The 22,201-nt window shown below is 36.8% G+C and overlaps 1 protein-coding gene across 5 annotated transcripts in view; it reads left to right on the top strand.

Annotated features, from left to right (window-relative positions):
• The window catches only part of mitfb (melanocyte inducing transcription factor b), a 38,925-nt gene that overhangs the window by 12,212 nt on the left and 4,512 nt on the right, over nt 1-22,201 (top strand). For 2 of the 5 annotated variants that reach the window (XM_024293519.2, XM_036212812.1), the window contains exons 2-9: nt 4,910-5,144; nt 19,670-19,885; nt 19,962-20,057; nt 20,162-20,279; nt 20,359-20,451; nt 20,579-20,632; nt 20,742-20,817; nt 21,247-21,394. In XM_024293519.2, the coding sequence (XP_024149287.1) occupies nt 4,910-5,144; nt 19,670-19,885; nt 19,962-20,057; nt 20,162-20,279; nt 20,359-20,451; nt 20,579-20,632; nt 20,742-20,817; nt 21,247-21,394 (1,036 nt within the window). Of the gene's footprint in view, nt 1-4,909; nt 5,145-19,055; nt 19,141-19,669; nt 19,886-19,961; nt 20,058-20,161; nt 20,280-20,358; nt 20,452-20,575; nt 20,633-20,741; nt 20,818-21,246; nt 21,395-22,201 lie in introns of those variants that run through there. The other 3 variants (XM_024293518.2, XM_024293520.2, XM_024293521.2) reach the window with 2 other exon arrangements.

The following is a 22,201-nucleotide window of genomic DNA, read 5'->3' as shown; positions in this document are numbered from 1 at the left end:
TAAAAATATCGTGATAAAATCGAAATCGTGAAATAAAATTAAAAAAATCGTGATTTTATTTTTTTGCCATATCGCCCAGCCCTACTATAAAGTATTAAAAGGAAATTTTGGGGTTATTCATACATCTAAGAGCGATTACCAGATGTATAATCACAAACTCTAATTTTCCTTTTTTTTGTTCTGGCTGATCAAACTCCGTCAAACGTGCCTGCTTACCTTGTTTTAATCCTTGATGCAGAACCGCGTGGCGTACATCAGTGAAGTCTCCCATCACACACATTGTTTAGCTAATGGTGGACATGATGAAGGAGCTCTGGGAGAACAATCCCACAAATCATGGCTTGTGGTGGGCGGGTCTTTTTAAAACTGTACTGCCATTGTTGTTGCTGTTTTTTTTTTTTTTTAATACACACAAACATGATAGTAGCTGTGCGCACACACAAGAGTTAAAAGGTTAGAAATGGACAAAAGAGCTTTTCATGTGGTTCAGTCGTCCTTCTGGCAAAAAAAGGGAAAAGGAAGGAAAATTTCGGATTATTCATGCTCTTCCACTGTATAAATGATCAAAACTCAGATTTCATGCATTTATCAGGGAAATACATATGTGTATTTTTGCTACATTTGTGCGTTTTCAACAACAAAAATGTCATAATGTTCTGTATTAAGAATAAATACATAGTCCATGAAAATGGATTAGATCCTAAAGAATAGACTTTCTCAACTTTACTAGGTGACAATAGTATTTTAAAATATTTGTTTATAACATACCATGTTTTGAGAAATATTTCCCTAATATAAATACAATGTACTATAAAAGTTCTTAGTAATAATAAGTGTATATTTTTTACAACCATAAACATTTAAAGGTGTATTGCTTTTCCTGTCATGTCCAGAAGAGAGCGCTAATCAATCTGATTCACCAACATAAAATGTCCCCCTTAATGCAGTACTTTATCCAAGACTTCAATGTTAGAGGCCTATTTGATTTATATGCAAAATGAAACAAGTAATGTATTAAATTAGTATATTAAAAATGCATTAAAAGTTATTGGAGTTGCATATTATCACAGCTAATAAAACAACACAAAAGGGAAGCACTTTTTTTACTTCTTTTATTTGATAGATGTATTTTCTTAAGGGAAACACAAGTACATATTTCCTCAAAACAAGTACTTATATGTCATTGTATCTTATATCAAGTGTAGTAAGTTAATTTGAAGAGAATTGAGACAAATGCACGTGTGAACACTTGTTAAAACCCCACGATTCAGAAAAATGATGAAGAATACATTTATTCAATTAGCACTTTTCACTTGTCAAAACCACAAAGTGCTTTATAAGACATAATTAAAGTGCAATAAAAATGTAATACAACTGGATAAAATGAGTAAAACAGCATAGGTAAGAATAACATTAATGTAAAAACAAGTAAAAGGCAGTCAAACAGAAACAGTGACTGAAAAAGTGTATTACTTATAGAATAAAAAAAAAAAAATCAAACTTTGCCATCATTAAAAAAAAAAAAAAACCTATATTGATGGATCTCCCTGCAAAGGGCGAAAAGGATGTGACCACAGGGACATGTTAGAGCAAAGGGCAGTTTCTTTCACAAGGATGATGACCAAAAACATGCACAGTTAACATACAAGACTGGCTGACTTAGAACAAAATATTGGCAAATTTTGAACTATTCTTATGTCAGCCTTGATCTGAATCTATTGAACATCCGTCAAAGGGGTTGAAATAAGCAGCCTGGTGAAAGTGCTCTTTAACTAAACTAAAAATAGGGTGAAACTTTCCTTAATTAAATAATACGTAAGAAAACAACTGGAAAAATTCACTATTTTCTCCTAAAATACAGGGTGTCCTTTGAGTCTCCATACATGGGCGACATAATACATTTCATACATATTTGGTTCTAACATGTATTCCTTTATATTTCAGAAATCCCACAGAATGTATTTGAAAAAGGAGCAAAATGGCAGTCTTAGAGAACATATTATATAAATAAAATTAGTTTATGTCAAGAAATGTTTGTTTTTCCTACGTATCTTATGAGACACCTGATATATATAATATATCTTTTATTTGAGTTTGTATCATTTTCTAATGTAACTGTTCAGGAGCTCCAAACCCTGCCCTGTCGTTTTACTAAACATGGAAAACAGCTCTCCTGATCCAGACTAATGTGGGAAATGACTGGTCTGAGTGAAAATTTGCTGCCAGTCTTTTACTTTGAAAGGTAAAAGTGAGGACAAGAGTATTATATTTGTGCACAACACTCTTTACAAACGTCTTAAACTAGAGTGTAGCTTGGGGTAGAAGTAAATAAACCCATGTGTTCATCCAATTGCAGATGTTAGATGTTTTTCTCAAATGTCTGCATGAAGACTGAACAAATACAGTCATACAGGAAAGGCAAGACAGCTTTATTTGTGCAGCAGTTTATGTACACAAAGACAATTCAAAGTGCACCACAAAAACAGCAGGGCTGAAAAAAGAAACATTAACGTGAAAAAAATATTTATATTTAACAAAATAAAAGTCATTATTTTATAAAAGGGGAGAATAAAATACAGCATCTAATACAAAAGTACCAGAATACAGCACTTTTTTTGCTTTCATTTAAACAGTTGTCTAACAATTGAGCTCATTGGGAAGCTGATTACATCTGAGTGCATCATAGTAGCTAAAAGGAATTTTACCGTCTTTGGTTGTGACTTTAGGTTGTATCAGCTGACTGCTTTCGGCAGGTCTTACTGACTGGCTGAGGATATTTTATTCTGCTTCCGGTTAAAGCTCTGGCTACAGCTTTCTGGATGAACTGCTGCTGCTCTCTAACATTTGCTCAAAGGCTAGATTTATGAGGTCTAATGTGCTGGAGGTAAAGGTTTGAGTTAACCCCTCTGAGTCGTGCTCTTTGATAGAAAGAACAAAAAGGTCATTTATTCAACATCATAGTGCTGGAATTTCAGTCGATTATGATGCTAACATTTCAAACTTTTCATCTCTGGAGCTAAGTCCATCTGTAACTCTCACCTTTTTTTTGGTTCCTGAAAACAATAACTTAATAACAGTGAATCTAATGGATCATGGACCCTCTTTAAGAGAGCTGTGTAAATTTTGAGAGTCGTCAGCATAATGTGAAACGTCAATTGTCTGCTTGCTCCAACCCAGAGGGAACGTGTACAGCTGGAACAGCATAGGTCTAAGAACGGAACCCTGAGGCACACCTCATGACTCAGGCACTGTCTCTGATCTATAACCACAATGCACATCTTTATTTTTTAACTTTTTTACTCTTAAATCTTATTTCCTATTACAATAATCCCCGTCACGAAAAACTCTTGAAGGTAAATTATCCATGTGCTAATGTGCAAGAAATGCATGTAATGGGAGTTTTGTCACTTTCTTTATTTGCTGTGTTGGTCAGACTGATTTTTACATAGATTATTGTTTTATATTTGTAATTTTAGATCGTTTTAAGAGCAACTCTGATGACAATTGTGTTATTGGTGTTTTTAACATTTTCTAGTGGCATTTTTCTAATGATGGAGGACAAAAATTAAGTTTAAAACTGCATTTCGGAGTATTTCTGGATTCAAATTGGTGGGAATCAGGGGCAGATGAACAAATGTAGAAGCCAGGCCACAAGCTCCCTGCTCTACAACAAATAGATCCATGCTGTAGATAGTTACATTGATGTAGTAAACGCTGAGTATGTTATGCACAGTGGTTTGTCCAAACAAAAAAAGTTATTTTTTGTATTAAATTTTTAAATATCTAACTTATTTTAGAAGGTAAAACAAAGGTAAATTTGTAACAACACATACAGTGAAGCAGATTATGAAAGTAAAAAGGAAAGCCTTGATCCTTGGAGTCCAAGTGAAGACTTTAACATTAGATCCAGTGACTTTTTGTTTGAAATTTTCCAGGATGAAAGGAAAGAAAATCCTTCAAAGTCACACAGACAGGGGGAATTATATTGCATGAACACTAAACCCAATTCCATGTGGTGGGTGAAGTACAAAGGAACCTTCAGGAAAAAAGTTGTCAAATTGAGGAGCTCAAACTCCCGCTAAAGCCCACTTCTTTGTTTCCCTTTAAAGGTCTTACTCCTTGACATTAAATGCGCTGGTCGTGGATGTGGAAGGCAGGTATGGGGGTTCAAGCCTCAGTCTGTGTGGTATCAGACCATGAAGCTTCATGCGGTGTCATGGAGAGAATGATGGTATGCTAAAGGCTCAACACCCAGTGAGTGCGCCTCAGACCGAGCCTGTGTTTGACTGCGCGGGCTAATTAGTGCGATTACTGCACAGCTGGATTAGCCAGACGTTTTACTGGGTTGTTTCAAAAGGATCACTCACTCCGCCGAGGCTTCATCCCGACAACTTCTGCTTCAGCAGAGTCTCTCTATTTTAGGACTGCAGGGCTCCGGCGGGGTAGTGGATTTCTAAATTTAAGAGTGGGAAAACTGAGGCGCCTTTTCTTTTTGTCTTCCTCTTTGTGCTACATTTAAATGGCAGCTTGTCTGAAGTTTTAATTTATGCATGTAAAACAAAATATTTCTGTGGCTATAGGCTGATTCTTGTGTAAAAATACACCCGTTTTATTTTCCATATTGTCTTTTTTAATCAAATTTAATCAAATTTAATAAAAAAAATGTCAACTATGACGACAGAAATATCAAAATAGCAATATAAATCAGTCATTTGAGTAAATGTTGCAGCTGTATATGTATTTATGATCATCAATTTATGTCATATTTAACATCTCTTCATTCTCTCTTGTCTCTCTGTGACCTCTGGCTCCCCGCTTGACCCCGATGTACCCTTTTGCCCACTGCTTCGGCCTCCTCTCTCTACCCTTCTGATCGTTCACCTGCCAACCCCCCCTCCACCCGTTGCAGCCCAGACCAACACAGCTCCTCCAAGCCCCCGCTGAGCTCCTCCGCCATGACATCACGCATCCTGCTACGACAGCAGCTGATGAGGGAGCAGCTTCAGGAACAGGAGCGGCGGGAGCAGCAGCGGCAGCAGTCCTCTCACTTCCCACAGACCACCGCCACCCAGACCCCCGCCATCAATGTCAGCGTGCCGACCGGTTCGTCGCCTTCCGCGCAGGTCCCCATGGAGGTGCTCAAGGTAAGCGGGCGGAGCTCCCACCTGCTGAAGGCAAGGAGGAAGGAGGAGGTTAATTAGCCGTCTGTTTCCCTCCAAAGTTTCCATCGCTGAATGTGTCATTGCAGCAGTCTGAGCGCTCCGGCTGTATTTATAGGTCCGGGTGACTCGTTTGTAGACAGTCGGGCAATCATAGCTCTACTATGACTGAGTGTAAAAAAAATAGAAGCCACGCAGGGGTGAGTGAAGTGTGTTAAAATGCGTATATGGGGATTATCTTTCCTGAGAGAATTCCTCTTTAATGCATGCTGTGCTTCCAGCCATTTGGATTGAGCCATTTGTAATCCTATTTGCTCAGCTACATTCACATCTTTTCATAGCTTTGATTCCCCTGGCAGTACGAAGGACAGGAGACCGTTAAGGTTTCCTGTGCGAGTAACAAGGCGTTGAGTTTGACGGTAGATTTCCACAGTTTGGTAAGTGCTGCCGTTTGTCTTCTGCATGTGTTCCTGTTTTTAAAAAAGTCAAATATTGATGAAAATGAGGTGTAGTTGTGTAAGTCCTGGTATGTTGACCATTTCCTCCTATGAAAATTAATGTGTTGCTTGTTATGGAAGCTTTAAAAGTTTTTTTTTTTTTTAAGTGGTTCATTTTAAGCATCTTATACAAGCTTGTTTAAGAACAAGTTATTGTTTGCAGAGTTTTCAGGCCGTCTTGCATAATCCTGCTCAAAATCTGTTTGCTTTTCACTAATAAAATACAGGAAAAAGAATACGTATAGCTCTGTTTTTAGTTAAATATTTATAAGTTCAATTTATGATGAGATTTTCAAACTCAGATATGCACACAATCTTTAAAAACTCAATCGACACAGGTTTAGCTTTAGCCTCGTTTTTGCAGCCAGACAGACAGAAGGCTGGACTATCAATGAAAGCTTTAACAAATATGCATTTACACACCACATGTTTCTGACTTTTGTAGAGTTCTTTGATACCTTTGGAATCCCAATTATACTTCTTTATTTTGTTTCCTTTCTGACCCATTAAAGTCAAATAGTAGAGTTTATGACTGTGACAAGAAAAGAAGAGCTTTAAAAGAAAAACATTTTTGCATTTTTAAAATCTTTCAATAGTCGTAACCTATAGTGCAATTTTTATACGCACTTTACTGCTATGCTCTGTTTTGCATTTTATTATCAGTGAAAAATATGTCCTTTTTAGTATATTAAAAGGACAAAATGGAAAATATTAAGTATCTTTATGAAATACTGCCTCTTTATTTGATAATAAACCTCCTCCAGGATTGTATAAACAAAAAATTGTGATAAACTTTTGTTTTTGTAATCATGTAATGGCAGTTATATGTTCAAAGGAAATCCAGTTTTAATTGAATTTAGGGCTCTAATTTGCACAATTTAAAGCTTTTTATTCCTTGTTTGTATTGTTATGAAATAACTGATGGCACAAACAAGTGTTCATAACAACGGATTTCCAGCAAAATCCTTCTAGAAAATGACCTTCTGAAAACTAAAGATACTTTTCCTTCAGCTGGTGTTTCAAGAAAAATGTAGCAACATCTCCTTTGGGAATTAGTGGTTATGAAGTAGAGAGAACCTAAATAAACCGGTTTTATTTATTGTATTACCTCTTAACTTCCCCTCTAAAGGTCAATTTTTCACCTAAATCTTTAAAAAACAGAAATGGACTTTAGACGTACTTTTGAAATCAAGCAAAATCCAATATTTCAAAGGTTTTTAACCAAATGTGAGCTTAGAAAGATGATTTAATTTGGAGATTTCCTGCTTAGCTGGACTTTCATCAACGTGGATGAGCATTACGGGTCAAGCAGTGACACACAAATACAGTATATCCATTGAGAGAACCCTCCGCCCGCCCCCAATGCAGCATAAACATTACTTACTCACTCTAATCTGCTGCTCTTTGAGAGGTTTAGGACGCCCCCACCCTGAACCCTCACTCTCTGTAAAATACATCAAATTAGAGCCATTTCTCTGCTCTGGCCAGAGCTTACGGACATTCTTTTTTGACTGAAGTCCTCAAATGAAAAGGCCAGTCCAGCTTGGCGCTACTGAGCTGGGTTAACCTGCTCCCCTGTCTGTTGATAGATTAGCAGAGTACACACAAAGCTCAAGGGTACCAGGCAGAGATGCTGGACCTCAGAAAGTGCAAACATTAAGCTCAGATGAGTTTATCTAAAGACTGATTGGGCCCTTAATTAACCAAGTGACCTCTAACCTTCTGGGGAATAAGTATGGGATCAGTTTAGGGATCAAGACAAAGGCGGGCACAGCCTTACCACACACCAAACGCTAATTCAGTCAAGAATGCCTGTAATTAGCCCCCACTGCCTTAATTCCATGGCATATTTAAAAGAAAAAAAAAGCAGTGCTTTGAAATGTGTGTAGGGTAACTTCCTGAAAGAGTTTTCAAAAATCCTGATTCTTTATTTTCCTCTGTAGGCTACTGTTTGTTTTTTGTGTTTTGTTTTTCTACAAGATTATACAATCCCCATAACACATGATTACAAAAACAATTATAAATTTAAAAGCATTATATATTGGCCTGCACAATAAATCGCAAATTCATCAAGATCGCGATATCACCCTGTTGGATAGATTTATTGAAAAAGTAAACCGTAGTTAATGGCAACCTTAAATGTTTCTGCTAAAACAATGTTATGGCAGCTTGAATCAATTAAAGCCCTTTGTCCATTTTGCCAATCAGATGGATCCCTTCCCATTGTTGACCAATCAAACTGAGCCGTTTTACTATTAGATGCCCGCCTCCTATGTTGACATGGGTCATTAGGAGTATCATTTAAAGGGGCAATACCAGGAAATATAAACTTTTTGAGCTTTTAAGTGTATTATACTATTCATTCCTCACTAAAAAGAACCCTGATGAATTCACACTTTTCTGAGTAATCCTCTAAAAACCTGCGCTCTCAACACTAGCCCCTCCCATACCCACAAAAACAAGCAGGTTTTCACGTGCTGATGTCACAGAGTGAGGACGGCCCTTTCAGGAAGAGTCTGGTCTGCCAGCACCGCCTCCAGTCTAACACCAACACTTAATTTCCCCACGGAGCTAGCGGTGATCAGAAAAAAACTTTCATTTTAAATGCACAATACCATATATCACGTGTCAAAGACAAGGACCGGGGGCCGCATCCGGCCCACCGGGTAATTCTATCTGGCCCTCCAGATCATTTTATTTTATTGTTATTAATGTCCCGATGTTATCTTGTGCTCATTTCTAACTTGTATGATTTCGACAAAATATATTTTTATAGAGAGTAAAATATTGAAAGTTATTTAAAGTTTAAGTTGATTTATTCTGGAATAATATTACTGCATTTTTATTTTTCAAAAAAATGTTAAAAAGTTACAGTTTTAAGGTTTTTTAAATTGGCAATCTTCTAGCTTTTTGGACTAATTTGGCATTTGGCATGGCGATTTTTAGGCTATTTTGGAGTTTAGCAAATATTTCAGCTACATGCTAGCTGTTTTAGCTAAATTAGGCTATTCTTTTTAAGTTTTTTAGACTGTTTTGGAGTTTGGGTAACATTTAAATGCTAGCTGTTCTGCTCTTTTTAACTATTTTTCAGTTTTTTTAGGATTTTTTTTAAGTTTAGCTATTTTTTCAGCTACACGTTAGCAGTTTTTGCCAGCCTAATTTTTTTTGTTTTTGTTATTTAGGCTAATTTGGCATTTAGGTAAAATTTTACCTGGTTATCAGCTTCAGCATTTTTAGCTATCAATTTCAGCCTCCTCAGCTTTCAGCACTAGCATCTTCATCTAGGGAAAAAAACTCACGAAAATAACTATTAAACTATAAAAAAATGTTATTTAGGTTCCAAAGGTAATATATGGTAAATGGCGTATTCTTATATAGCAATTTCTACCTTCCTCCACTGACACATTCACCCATTCACACACTGTTTGTGGCCATATATATAATCATATATATATGGAAATAGTTCACTCTGAAAGGCATAAGAAAATCATGTTATGGCCCCTTTAAGATAAAACCTTTTAGTGAAATGGAAATTATTTATTACCATATTTTTGGACTGTAAGTCGCAGCAGCCGAAACAAAACTGCATAATAAAGAATAAACAAATCATATATAAGTTACATTTAAGCAAGTTGCATCTGAACAACTATCATAATACTTCATTTACACCGAACACCATTCACACCTATAATCCTGCTTTTTTTTTTCAACACACATCAAATATATTATAAATATAATATATATATATGTATTTGTTGCCTGTATTGTGCAGTATAGTAATCAACAACAAATCACTACATGCAAATCATTTTAAATCGGACTACGATATATATGTAGCTATAGCTTATTAAGCACCATTTAGCCTATGCGATTCTAAACCAATCTGGATAATGTAAAGGCGCATTTTATGCACTTTTTCACCCTGAAGTGTCAATTTAACATGCTTGTGCACAACAGCGTGACCACAGGTCAAAGGAGGAGAGGGCCACACGTTGCTGAGATGCTGCTGCTGCTGCTCACATTAGCATCACAGTTGTTGTCTGCGAGTTCTGCTAAACACATTAGCAGCTTAACTGTGAGACAAAGTGGCCCATTCTTCTAGTTTGCATTGCAAATGGGGGCAGTCTTGTTAATGTATCCTGGTAAAAGCATCATGGAATGCCTGTAGCATTCAAAAAAAAAAAAAGAAAAATACAAATCACTGTTTGTCATTCTGTGCTCGCCCTATGCCCTGTTTGAGTACAGCAGGACGCTTTGTGCTTGTTTCTGCGGAGTTTCTGAATGGTTCTGGGTTATGTTGCTGATGCCCTCTGGCCTGGTGGAGGCTAAAAACGAGCTGGGGAAACAACAAGCCGCCTTGTTTGCTGTGGCCGCCGTTGCTGAGAGTTAGAAGTTGATGTCTCTTTTCCAAACAGTGTGTTTTAGGAAGAGCTCATCTAGTGAAGTTTTTACCAAGTAAAGTTCAAGCCCTTTGCTGCCGGCCATATCACCCTGTCAGAACTCCCATTTATTATCCTTTTATTTTTCTCAGTCGCAGACCCCCTTTTTTTAAGAAGCAGATAAACGGAACTGAACAGAAACAGTTCGACATGCAGCGCACTATATGTCGGAACACGGAATCAGCTCTGGACGCCACAATGTCTGGACCCCTCATATGCTCCTTTATGTACAGTCTCTGAAGAGTTCTGCTCTGACTGTCCACTTTCTAAACAAACCGTGAACAGAATCTCTTTCCACCTAAATAGGAGGAAAATCTCTCACATTCAACATTTTCTCGTCCGGACAAAAGCGGTATTGACGAGGCCAGGATGTTCCACCCCGAGGTCTGTGGCCTTTAAGGAGCTTCAATGAAGTCACTTGGAGCTGTGAGATCATTCAATTATGTGTGATAATTTAGGAAATCCCTGAGGACAAGAAAGAAAAAAAAAACAGCTCCGCTGCACATTTTTTCTTAAGACAAAGTAAAAATGAAGATTCCTGAAATGTACTTTCCTAGTGTTTCTTTGACATCTGAGAATTAATTCATTTACAAAAAAAACTTGACAACAAAGAATAAAATACGTGGCATATTTGCTGTTATAACTATTGCTACAGGGAAACTAATACACTATTTAGGATTAAATTGATGCATAAATGTACTCATAAAACAACCAAATATTTAAATATTGTCATTTAAAGCTGCAGAGATACATGATTCTTACATTCGTTGTTTATTTAAATTAGGACAGCTTTACTTTATCTGGTGCACATAATACTCTTAATGCCCTTTTTTACTTCTATTTTAGGACTCAGATTGAGGGGGGGCTGTGTGGGGGCGCCTTCAATAATCCCTTGTAGAATTTTCCCTTTTTTTTTAGTTTCTATATTTAGTCAGCTTTCAGATGTGAGGAAGAATGAAACACACAAACTAGAAGCAAACAGACAGAGTCAGTGGATTCAATTAGTCTTCTGTCCTATTTACAAAAAGTAGAAGAATTCGTTAACAATCAGACATATTACTGGCCCATCCCTGCAGGTACAGCTTAAATGATTGAGACAGATTTGTTTCTTAATTACTGTGCAGCTCGTAATGGCGGATGGTTACAGTAAATGATCAGCTCTAAACTAACCAGATTATGAGTTGGCGAAACAAACTGAAAGACTACGGAAGCTGACAGGGTCATAAATGTACAAACTGCATGTTGCAGCTCAGGTTGCTACAAGTTTGTTTTGTAGATTTAAAAACAGAAAATTGGGTTAAATTGAATTGTTATGAATAGAAGGGAGAACTCTATGGGTGGGATTTCCTTAACCCATTGACACTTTTGTTTATGCAATTATTTTTAAAAAAAATGTAGTGATGTTTTTGCTTTCAAGTAGAAAAGATTTGATGCCTGTTTGTATCGATTGGCGTCAAGGAGTAGAACACAAGTTAAAAAAAGAATAATTAAAAAAAAGCAACTTATAAATGCAAGTGTGCAAATTTTATGGACATATGTCAGAAATTAGTGATTTTGCTGTTAAAAGTTGGAGTAATTTACTTTTTTATGGGATCATTGATGTCTTGATCCGCTTTTATTGTTGATCAGTACCACAGATGGGCAACATTTTTGGCTCATGGGACACAAGGCGTTCTAAAACTTGACCGATGGGCCGGATTAGGAGCAGACTCTTGAAGCGTTTTGGGAAGCCCAACCTCATAAGAGAAAGAAACAACATGGAATCTGGACAAAAACATCCTTTTTTTATTATTTAAAAACTGTGCGTTTTGTTCATATTTTAGTGCAAATTGCATCAATTGGTTGATGTCTTTCAGGGAAAATGCACACTTAGAAAAACTCTGTTGTATTGGAATGATGGGAAAAGTGACTTGAAAACACAGATGTGCGTCAGGAAAACAGCAAATCTGCAAAAAAACTTTTTGCAGATTTGCAGATTTCACAAATTGGAATTACAGGGAAATGAAAACATGAAAGTATCAACAAGCCTTTAAATATATAAGTGGCTTCCAGTTTGTTGCATTTTATATGATGATGGACTGCCCTTTGAAGCTGCAACAGGAAGTCTTCTGGGAAGAGTTTCTGAAAGTGTTAGAACACCAATTTATCCCAAAGGTGTTTAATCGGGTTTGAGATTAGGACTTTGTACAGACCAGTCACATTCTTCTACATCAAACTGGCTCACTCATGTCTGTATGAACTTTGCTTTCTTCTCATTTATTGCACTGGTGAATTGTAAAATGTTTGATGTCAGGTACATATTTCTTGTAAACATGGAGGATGACTTCTCACAGCTGTGAGATCTTGACAGTTTCATTCATTCTCCCCAATGCTCTGATCTCAGTAACAGATCCCAAATCCTCCTGTGTGCAGACTGTGTTCCATCAAGAGGCACTGGACAGATGTAGGGAACTATGCATCAAATTATTCTGGAGTGTTAAAAGACGGAAAAAAAATGTGAGAGGAAGCTTTTGATTCTAAAGAATAAAAAAAAAACACTTCTTTAACACTAATGACCGGTTGTCCAGCAGAACATGTAAATAAACCTTACTTTAGCTTAACTCTAAAGGACATTGACCGTTCAGAGGGAATCTGCGAGATGTTTTTTTTTTGGTATTTGTGCATAAGCATTCTTCAACTATGGGTGTCTGTTTAATATTGGAGTTGCAAAAAAAAAAAAAAAAAAAACAATAAGCAGTTAGTGGACACTAATGCACACTAGTGCTGCCACAAACGGTTATTTTAGTAGTCGACTAATCACCAATAATTTTTTCCGATTAGTCGACTAACCGGGTCATGCACAAAGTGGATGTAAAACACACATCTTAACCATCATTAGCTTTAAACTAACTAAAACTGAATTTAGGCGCTGAAGATGCTAAAGCTGATAGCTGAAATCGCTGAAGCTAATAGCTAAAATTGCTGAAGCTGATAGCTAGCTAAAATATTAGTTAAAATGCCAAATTAGCCTAAAAACTGAAATAAGCCTAAGTTAGCCAAAATAGCTAGCATTCAGCTGAAATATTAGCTAAACTCATAATTAGTCTAAAAAACTGAAAAACTTCTTTATTAGCCAAAATAGCTAGCATGTAGCTAAAATATGAGCTTAACTCCAAAATAGCCTTAAAAACTTAAAAATAAAAAAAAAAACTGAATTAGCCAAAATAGCTAGCATGTAGCTGAAATATTAGCTAAACATCAAATTAGCCTTAAAAACCTTTAAAAAATGCCAAAATAGTCCAAAAAGCTTGCATAATGCCATTATAACTTTTAATTTTACTACACTAGGACTCCATATAATATAAAGTAACGACTAATCGACTTTTAAATTAGTCGATTAGTCGACTAATCGTAGCAGCCCTAATGCAAACATTTGCAAACAAATGTTTGCATTGGATGAAGCTGCTCAGCCTCGAAAACATCTTCTCACTACATGAAGTTTGGAGAGGATCCACTTTGGTGAGCTCTGCACACCTTCATGACATACCGCTCTGTGACCCACGTTACTGTCATTCCCAACTACTTTCTATTTATTTCTAACACTTAAAACAGTGTGAAAATGTAATGACTGAACCACCTCCTCCCTGAAAGGCTTGTAGAAGCAGTCTGGGTTCATGAGTTTATTTCTCTGTGGTCATAGAGAGGATAGCAACACCAAAGTTCAATTCTTTGAAAGGATCGGTGAATATTTTGGCACAGTGGTGTATCTAATCTAATGTTGTCCCTGGCTGGGTGTGACCTCTTCATATAAACCTAGTTTTTTATCCAATTAAACTGAAAGATTTAACTGAAGCTGTAGCATATTATCAATGTTTTACTAAAATTTTACATGCAGCTTTTTAGCACAAACACGGCACACTTAAAAACCCAATTCGGTTATCTTACAGTCAGTTTTAAAAGTGTTCCCATATTAATTTTGATTATGATTATGATTATGCGGGTAGTACATTAGAAAATCACCTCTGAGTTTTGTGGCGTGGAGCAACCCCGCCCCTTAACTTCCTTCTTTGATCCCTCACGCCCCAAACCTAATATTGGAGCTATCCAGTTGAATCTAGGTTAGTTTTAATGAAGAAATTTTAATGAAGAAATACTCTGAAATGCAATTTTAAGCTTAATTTTCATAATACAAGAATATATCATAAAAAAAACATTAAAAACATGACTTTCATTTGAGTGGGTCTAAAGCTGCAAACACAACACATCAAACCAGAACTAAATCGGAGCGTAAAAGTAACAGGAAGTGGACAAATAGAAGTTACACACAAGTAGAACAACAAACAACATGACTGACTGTGATAAATCAAACATAAAATTAAAAGAAACCTGTTTTTTTACTGACATTAAATCAATTGAGTCTCCCTTATAAATTTGCCAAAAATCATTTAAAGCTTCAAGACTTTAGTTTAAAACAGAAACCTGATGACCAACAAAGTGTCATCATGGAAGACAGTAACAGAAAAAATAACATTAAAAATCACAGTAAAAATGAGAATTCTGTTTTTTTTAATTAGAATATTAAATTATTTGTCATATTTATATGATTTTTCTAAAAATAAATTGTTGGAAGTCACTTTTAACTTCTTGTCTTTGTTCAAAAAAATATAGTTTCAATGTAAAAATACAGTATGTGGAGCCACTATTCAAAATGTCTAAAGTTTTTTCTGCAGAAAATTTTAAAAATATCTTTATGACACATTAACCTTTTAACACCAGAGCTCCAGTGTTTATGTTCTTTCTGTAACTCTTAAACCGTTAACACAATCAGCGTCATTCCAGTATATTCTAAAGGAGAAAAGCGGCTCACACAAGCCGCTTTTCTCCTTTAGAATATACTGGGATGACGCTGATTGTGTTAATGGTTAAAAAAGGGACAACAATGTGTTAAAAATGTTATGTTTAAGCATCACAATCGACACCTCAGGTGTTAAAGGATTAACCAAATGAAATGGATGATTTGAGTTATTCCAGAAATCCCAAAATTCTTTGTGGTTCAACCCTTACTGTTAAGATCAACGGAAAAACATTATGTTTTGGCCAATATTAGTGGCCAATACAATGTTTGGTAAAAAAATTACGATTTTATGATCATATAATTGCTCTTTTAGTCCTGCCTGAACAGACAAACCAAAGAAAAAGGCTAAAAAATGAATTTCTCCTGTCAAAATGTGCTCACACTAATGCAAACAGCTTTACCCAGAATTCCCTATCACCACTGCTGTCCCAGTTCCACTGCTAAAACGTGAATATTATCAAGTTTTTTAGGAATTAGGGGAATTATTCATGACTTTAGTGTTTTTATGGAAAAGATGCTGAAAAAAATAATGAATTTATTTGATGTTATAAAGGTCATTTTAACAATGAGTCAAAGCAGAAACAAAGAGCTAAATAATTGTTTTCAGTCTGTGGGAGTAAATTGTATTCCTTGACACAACATTTTTTTTTGTCAATGAGTTACCAAAGCCCTGCAGTCGGGCCTTTTCTTCAACCATGGATGTTTGCAACCGTGTGATGAGAATTTACAACCTACCTGGAGGACATGGGTATGTTAACGTAGCTCACATGAGCGTCCTCAGAGCGGCCGCATCTGTATACGTGAAGCAGCGAGTGGCTCTGAAGCAGCTTTTTGTCCTGCAAAAAGTTCTCCATCACAAACGCAATGGCTTTGACAACTCGAACGTAGTTTGCGGTTGTTTTAAAACACTTCTCCACAGATGGGAACTGTAAAACTCTTCGGCTAACTGCAATTCGGCACGACAGCTTTGCTTCAGCCCGTCGTGACCTGAGGCTCTGAGTGGAGCAACTTTTTTTTAAAAAAACACAAAGATGTTCTCTTTCTCCTTCTCAGAAGACGAATGAGCCAGGACACAAAGTACACTTGAGGAGTGAAACCTGCTCTCCTTATCAATTATGGATTTTCTCTGCATAGTTAGCGGTCTCTTAAAAGAAAAAATGATTTTTCTGTTTTTTTATAACAATAGGTAAAACTAATAGAAGCACATGTTAAAGTAGTTAATAATGTGTTTATTTAACAGATTTAGCTAAATTCATCTGTGATTTGAATGTTTCATTAAGTGGAATTTCACACTTAAGAAAAAATGTACTTTGTTGCGAGTCTTTTCTCAACATTTTCAAGACATTCTAGCTCAGAGAATAACAAGTATTATGCTTTTACATTGTTTTGTGTGTCGCATTATTGTCGTCATTGCATTTTTTTCACTGGAAAATCCTCCACGCATATTGAGGACAGCTCAGGGCTAAAAGAAAAAAAAAATCTTTATAGCTCAGAAGAAGATGAGCTTCATGAAAGCACACCGGTATGTTGTTTTTTTTAAATCTCCGTTGTCTTTATTGCATTAAGAATTCCTGCAGACCCCCAGCTTTTAAAGGAGTTGCTGGTAACAGTCGGTCCTTTTCATCTCTGCTCTGGAGCACATGACATCTATCTGCTCCTAAAAAAAGTCATGACCACATTCTAATCTGTTTGACCACAAAGCACGTTTCCTTGAGCTGAAGGCCCTCCCCAAATGCAGCAAACATTTTAAAAAAAATATAAAAAAAAATATTTTTGCTAAAGCAAAAATTGTGAAAAATCAACATTGGAACTTTTTTTTCACTCTTATTCTGACACAAGGTGTGAACGTCTACTAGAAGCAGAAATATGCAAACCTGCCTATTTTTCTGATTAAAGTCACACTCCAACTTTAGTTTTTCTGTTATGAAAGCATTACCAATTGTTTTTACTATGATAATGCAGTTTTTGACTGAAATAAAAAAATTCTGTTGTTTTTTAAGACATATTTTCTGCCGAGCAGCAGGAAGGAGCTCACTAGAAATTTGCCCCTTGAGTTGTGGCGCAGAAGTTAGCTCTGCTAATTTCCCATCAGCCCTTTGTTTACATGCTCTCCAGCTAGCTTACAGCAGGGGTCCCCAAACTTTTTCTTGTGATTACCGCATAACTGTTTTCTTCTCTGATGAGGGGTCGGTTTGTGGGCTAACAGAAAAAATGTAACAATCACAGGGTGAGTCTAAACATAAACATTAATGGTTTTCCAGAAAGTCACGCATAGCCACATTTTTTATAATTCCTTTCTTTAATATTTACAGAAAGAATAATACTAAAATATTGTAAAAATTAAACTAATAAACAGTCTATGTTCTGCTGTCACAGTTCAGACTGCAGCAGGGGGGAATAAAAACCGTCCAGATTGAGAGAAAAAAAAAATCATGCATCTCTTATAGTGTTTGGGGGGCCGGATCTGGCCCGCGGGCCGCAGTTTGGGGACCCCTGGCTCACAGCATATCACAAGAGTGTAGCAAAAAAAAAAACAGTGTGGAGTGTCAATTTTTGATATTCTGTAAGTGCAATATTTGTTAATAAAGTTTAGGAAAAAAAGAGCTATGCACCCGTACAGTTTAGAGTCAGATGGCAAAATGAAGATGTTAATGGATCTATTCATCAGCAATTGGATCTTTCAGAATTGTAGCGGAGCAGGCAGACTTTGGCCCGCCCATAGCAGGTGCTGAACCTGAACCTTTTCAAACCGGCGTGTTTTTATCTGCTCCTGATCCATCAGAAAAATGCAGTTTTAATTTCAGATATGTTATATATGTCTTCTATTATGAGAAAAATGCTACAAGAACATGTTTAAAACACCAAAAGCATGATCTTTTCAACATTTCATCCTCTTTCCATCTTAACTTCTTTAAACCCTAACATTTCTTAAATACTGTTTTGTATCAAATCATATTCAATCACGTCATGTTGAAATCCTTATCTTTTTATTGTGTTGTAAACTCAATCAAAAAGATAAAGGAAACTACTGCGGTTTCATAAATTGATGGTATTTTTTTCCAGACAAAAGCAAATCTTTTTTGGTCAGAATTACTGACAGTGTTGCTACAGATAAAACTTGACCACACTCCTGTGGGTGTTTTCAGTTAAGTGTGAGCATTACAGGCACGCGGGAAGGTGGAACAGTCGCATTTCGATTTCATTACAGTGTAAAAGTTCACCATACAAATCGGCCATGAGGTTTCAGCGCGTAATAATGCTTGACATGGATCACTGAGTGAAATCGACTCGTGGAAATGGATTTAAAGAAGAATAAAAAAAAAAGAAAAAAAAAATCTAAGGCCTCATATCGCACGGTCCTGAATCGCATGCAGGAAGACAGGCCTGTTAGCGTTCGTCCACAGTTGAGCGGCGTGGAAGCCAGCTCGGCTTATTTTTTTTCTTTTCTCTAAGGATCCACGTGTCACCGAATAACTTGCTGTCTGAGTCAACGCAAGTTAGGCAAGCATAACATTTTCAAATGCCATACTTAAGGAGTTTTCATGGAGGCAAATGTTAGAAGCAGCCGAGAGCTTTTCTCAAGCTTTTGACCTTTGCGGCTCTGCTCTTTAACCGGTTTTTAAAGGCCCACACTTCAGTTTGAATAAAACGCAGAAGCCAGGATTCACTTTTTTTTTTTTTTTTTCCTCAAATCATATGTCCGTGCTTATCTGGAGACGCACTCTGCGGACAAACAAAGACGAAACAGACTCTTTGTGCCGTGCTGGAATGAGAACACACGCCAAGCATCCACATGGGTTAAAAAGTGGATAGGGCAGAGCTGCTGCCCCGGGCCAGTTTCAGTTAAAGAGGTGGCCTTAGACAACAAAGGCTCCTACTGTTGCTGCCACATCCTGACATCAAGTGATACACCATAAAAGAATAAATACAGATTTTACATAAAACAACACAAAAATGAAAAGGCTCATTGTGCTCGCCGAGATTCCCTGACATGCATAGCTAATTACTTTGCCTGCTTTTAAAAGATGAGCTGGATGTGTCTCTGGTCAGAGTTGCTGGCTCAGTCTCCAGAGGAAACAGAAAAAGGGAGAAGCTGCAGCACTTTTTTTTTGGACTAAATACAAATCAAACATACCAATACTTTTTATTTTTTTATTTGACTTTTATCGAAGGAAAATATGCTTGAGATGCTCGGATACCAACCCTGTGAGGTACGTCTAAAAACTAATATGACGTTTATTAAAACATTAGCTTATCACCAATTTATAAATTTAAACCATTATTAGACTATTTTAACAGCTTTAATAATTACATGGCACATTAAGTGAAGTTTGTGGTCTGGGATTGGAGCAAAATCTTTTGATCCGCCTTCAGAACCATTTCTAGATAATTTGTTCTGCGTGGGGATTAATAGCTTCAGAAATTAAAATTTTCCATAAACGAAGAGGTTACCACTCACAACAAAGTCTCAAAAAAATGATTTTTTTCATTGTGAAATTCATAGTTTCTTCCTGGTCTAATATATCACAGTCATTGTGATCAGATTAAATGACTTTTAGCCACATTTTGAGTAACTTTAAGAAGAAAAAATCTGAGTTTACACGGCAAATCCAGAGCATCTGCTGTCAGAGATGTTCTACTTTAATGTGATGTGATTGATTTATTTTGTCGTAAAGGAATCTCATTCATTCATCTTTCAAACCCTTTTTTTATTTTTTATTTTCTGCTTTCCTCCTTCAGGTCCAGACTCACTTAGAGAACCCGACCAAGTACCACATCCAGCGCTCGCAGCAGCAACAAGTGAGACGATACCTGGGGAAGCTTGGCTCCCAGGCGCTGAGCTTGCCCTGCCCCAACCAGTCCTCTGACCACGGGGGCATGCCGCCAGGGCCAGGCAACAGCGCCCCCAACAGCCCTATGGCCTTACTGACCCTCAACTCCAACTGCGAGAAAGAGGTGAGGTTTAACTGTAAGCACGTCTGCATCTAGCTGAATAAATTAACTTACATTTGTTGTTTATATTTTGTTTCAGATGGATGATGTCATTGACGACATTATTAGTCTGGAGTCCAGTTACAGCGATGAGATCCTCGGCCTGATGGACCCGGGACTTCAGATGCCAAACACGGTGTGGATTTTAATGCTCGGCTGAATGACAGATTTATTTGCACGTTTCCGTCTACATTTTTGCACCCTCATTCTAATGTTTCTGTGCTGCTTGTCTGCACTCAGATCCCTGTGCCTGCAAACCTCATGGACATGTACGGTAACCAGGGCATGCCCCAGCAAGGCCTGCCCATAAGCAACTCCTGCCCTCCAAACCTACCCAACATCAAAAGGGAATACTCAGGTGACAATCACTCCCCATGAAAATGTCTCCTCTCATTTACTCAGTTTTAGATTAAAATATGATATTCCGTGTGTTATAGTGTCACAGTCTCCAGCCATAATGCATATGTTGGATAAATCTGGATCTTGTGGCAAATTTGACACCTATCAAAGACCAGAGGGCTTCCCTGTTGGTACGTCTGACACTATGGTTTTGATGTGGAATATAAAAAATAAAAAAAACTCTCCTCGTCCAAATGTTTCTATGCTGCTTGTTGGTCTGCTCATTTTATTGATCCATTAAAGCATTTCTTCCAGAAGCTGAGGTAAGAGCGCTGGCAAAGGAAAGACAGAAGAAGGACAACCATAACTTGAGTGAGTTGAAGGATAGAAATAAAAATGTTTGAGAATTCAATTCATTTTTTTATATATATACTTTATTGTTGATTTTTGTTCTGATTTTACCTATTTTGTTGTTCTGTAGTTGAAAGAAGACGAAGGTTCAACATCAACGATCGAATCAAAGAACTAGGAACGCTGATTCCAAAATCCAATGACCCGTACGTAACCCGCCATTTTTCCCCATGCTGTTCACAAATCGGAACTCTTTAGCGCTGGACTTGACAAAGGATTTGGATGCTAGATGATTGTCCAGCAGAAACCAGCCCCCATTAAAACATGGACTAGATTGTTCCAATTTGATTGTTTGTTACTGTTTATCCACATGACTACACTTATCGCCCATCACAACAGGATGTATGAATGTCACGGTGAACTCGTCTTGAATCTAGTGTGAAACCAAACCTATCTGTGTCAAATGTGTGCAGTGTGAGAAAACTGGCTTTAAGAAGTTATTGAAAATATTCAGATATAAAGCTACCCTAAACCTTGGAATCTGCTTCCGCCATTTAGCATTATGTGGAGTTAGATAATCAAATTATTTCACACAAAGGGAAAAAAAGACTATTGGTGTGTATGCGTGTTTCTAGAGACATGCGCTGGAACAAAGGCACCATCCTGAAGGCGTCAGTAGATTACATCCGCAAGCTGCAACGGGAACAACAGAGAGCCAAAGAGCTGGAGAATCGCCAGAAGAAACTGGAGCACGCCAACCGACATCTGATGCTGAGAATACAGGTACAGTCTGACAGAGACTACAGATTCAAAATTAGAAACCAGAGTCCAAATAAAGTAAAAATACGCAAACTCAAGAAAAGCACATCTACATTTTTTATTCTATTTCGTTATAGGGAGTACGGCTGCTGAGATCAGTCATGGACACATTGATCAATTTGTCTTAAATAACCACGTTACTGAACGGAAGCTGATGATGCTAATATTCTTTGGTTACTCAGAAAAACATTAAGCCTTTACCCTTCAAGACGTTTTTTCAACTTTTTAATGTCATTGTTCCTGTGACAATGACAAATAAAGACCTATCTATATTTGCAATTTGCCTGACTAATTTGTCTCTAAAACTGTTTTTTTGTGACAATGCTCGATATCGATCTTCCTAGAACAACCCCAGATTATTTTTGATAGATTCCTTTTTGATTGGATTACACACTAATTCCACAATTAACTTGAAACTGTCCTAAACTTAATTACTAGTGGTAAATATTGTCTTTTTTTTTGCAGAAAAAAATCACAACAATTGAGATAAAATAGTTGTCATGTTTTATAACAAACATGTAGAAACAAAATAAAAGTGTATAAATCCACAAACAGATTTAAACCAGGATCAAAACAATGTGAAAAATGTCTAAAACAAAACAAAAAAAGGCAAAATTCCACTTAATTATATACAAAGTTCAGAGGATTTATTCCAAGTGGTTTGATAATTATGTGTCATAACTCTTGTTATTTTTGCTTTAAACCAAAAATGTCAAAGCTCAAAACATTTTGAAACCTTAATGTTCAAATTTTGAATGAAAACAATGCCAT

Source organism: Oryzias melastigma, linkage group LG7, assembly GCF_002922805.2.
Source record: "Oryzias melastigma strain HK-1 linkage group LG7, ASM292280v2, whole genome shotgun sequence".
Classification (NCBI taxonomy): domain Eukaryota; kingdom Metazoa; phylum Chordata; class Actinopteri; order Beloniformes; family Adrianichthyidae; genus Oryzias; species Oryzias melastigma.
This window is presented reverse-complemented; position numbering and strand designations above follow the sequence as displayed.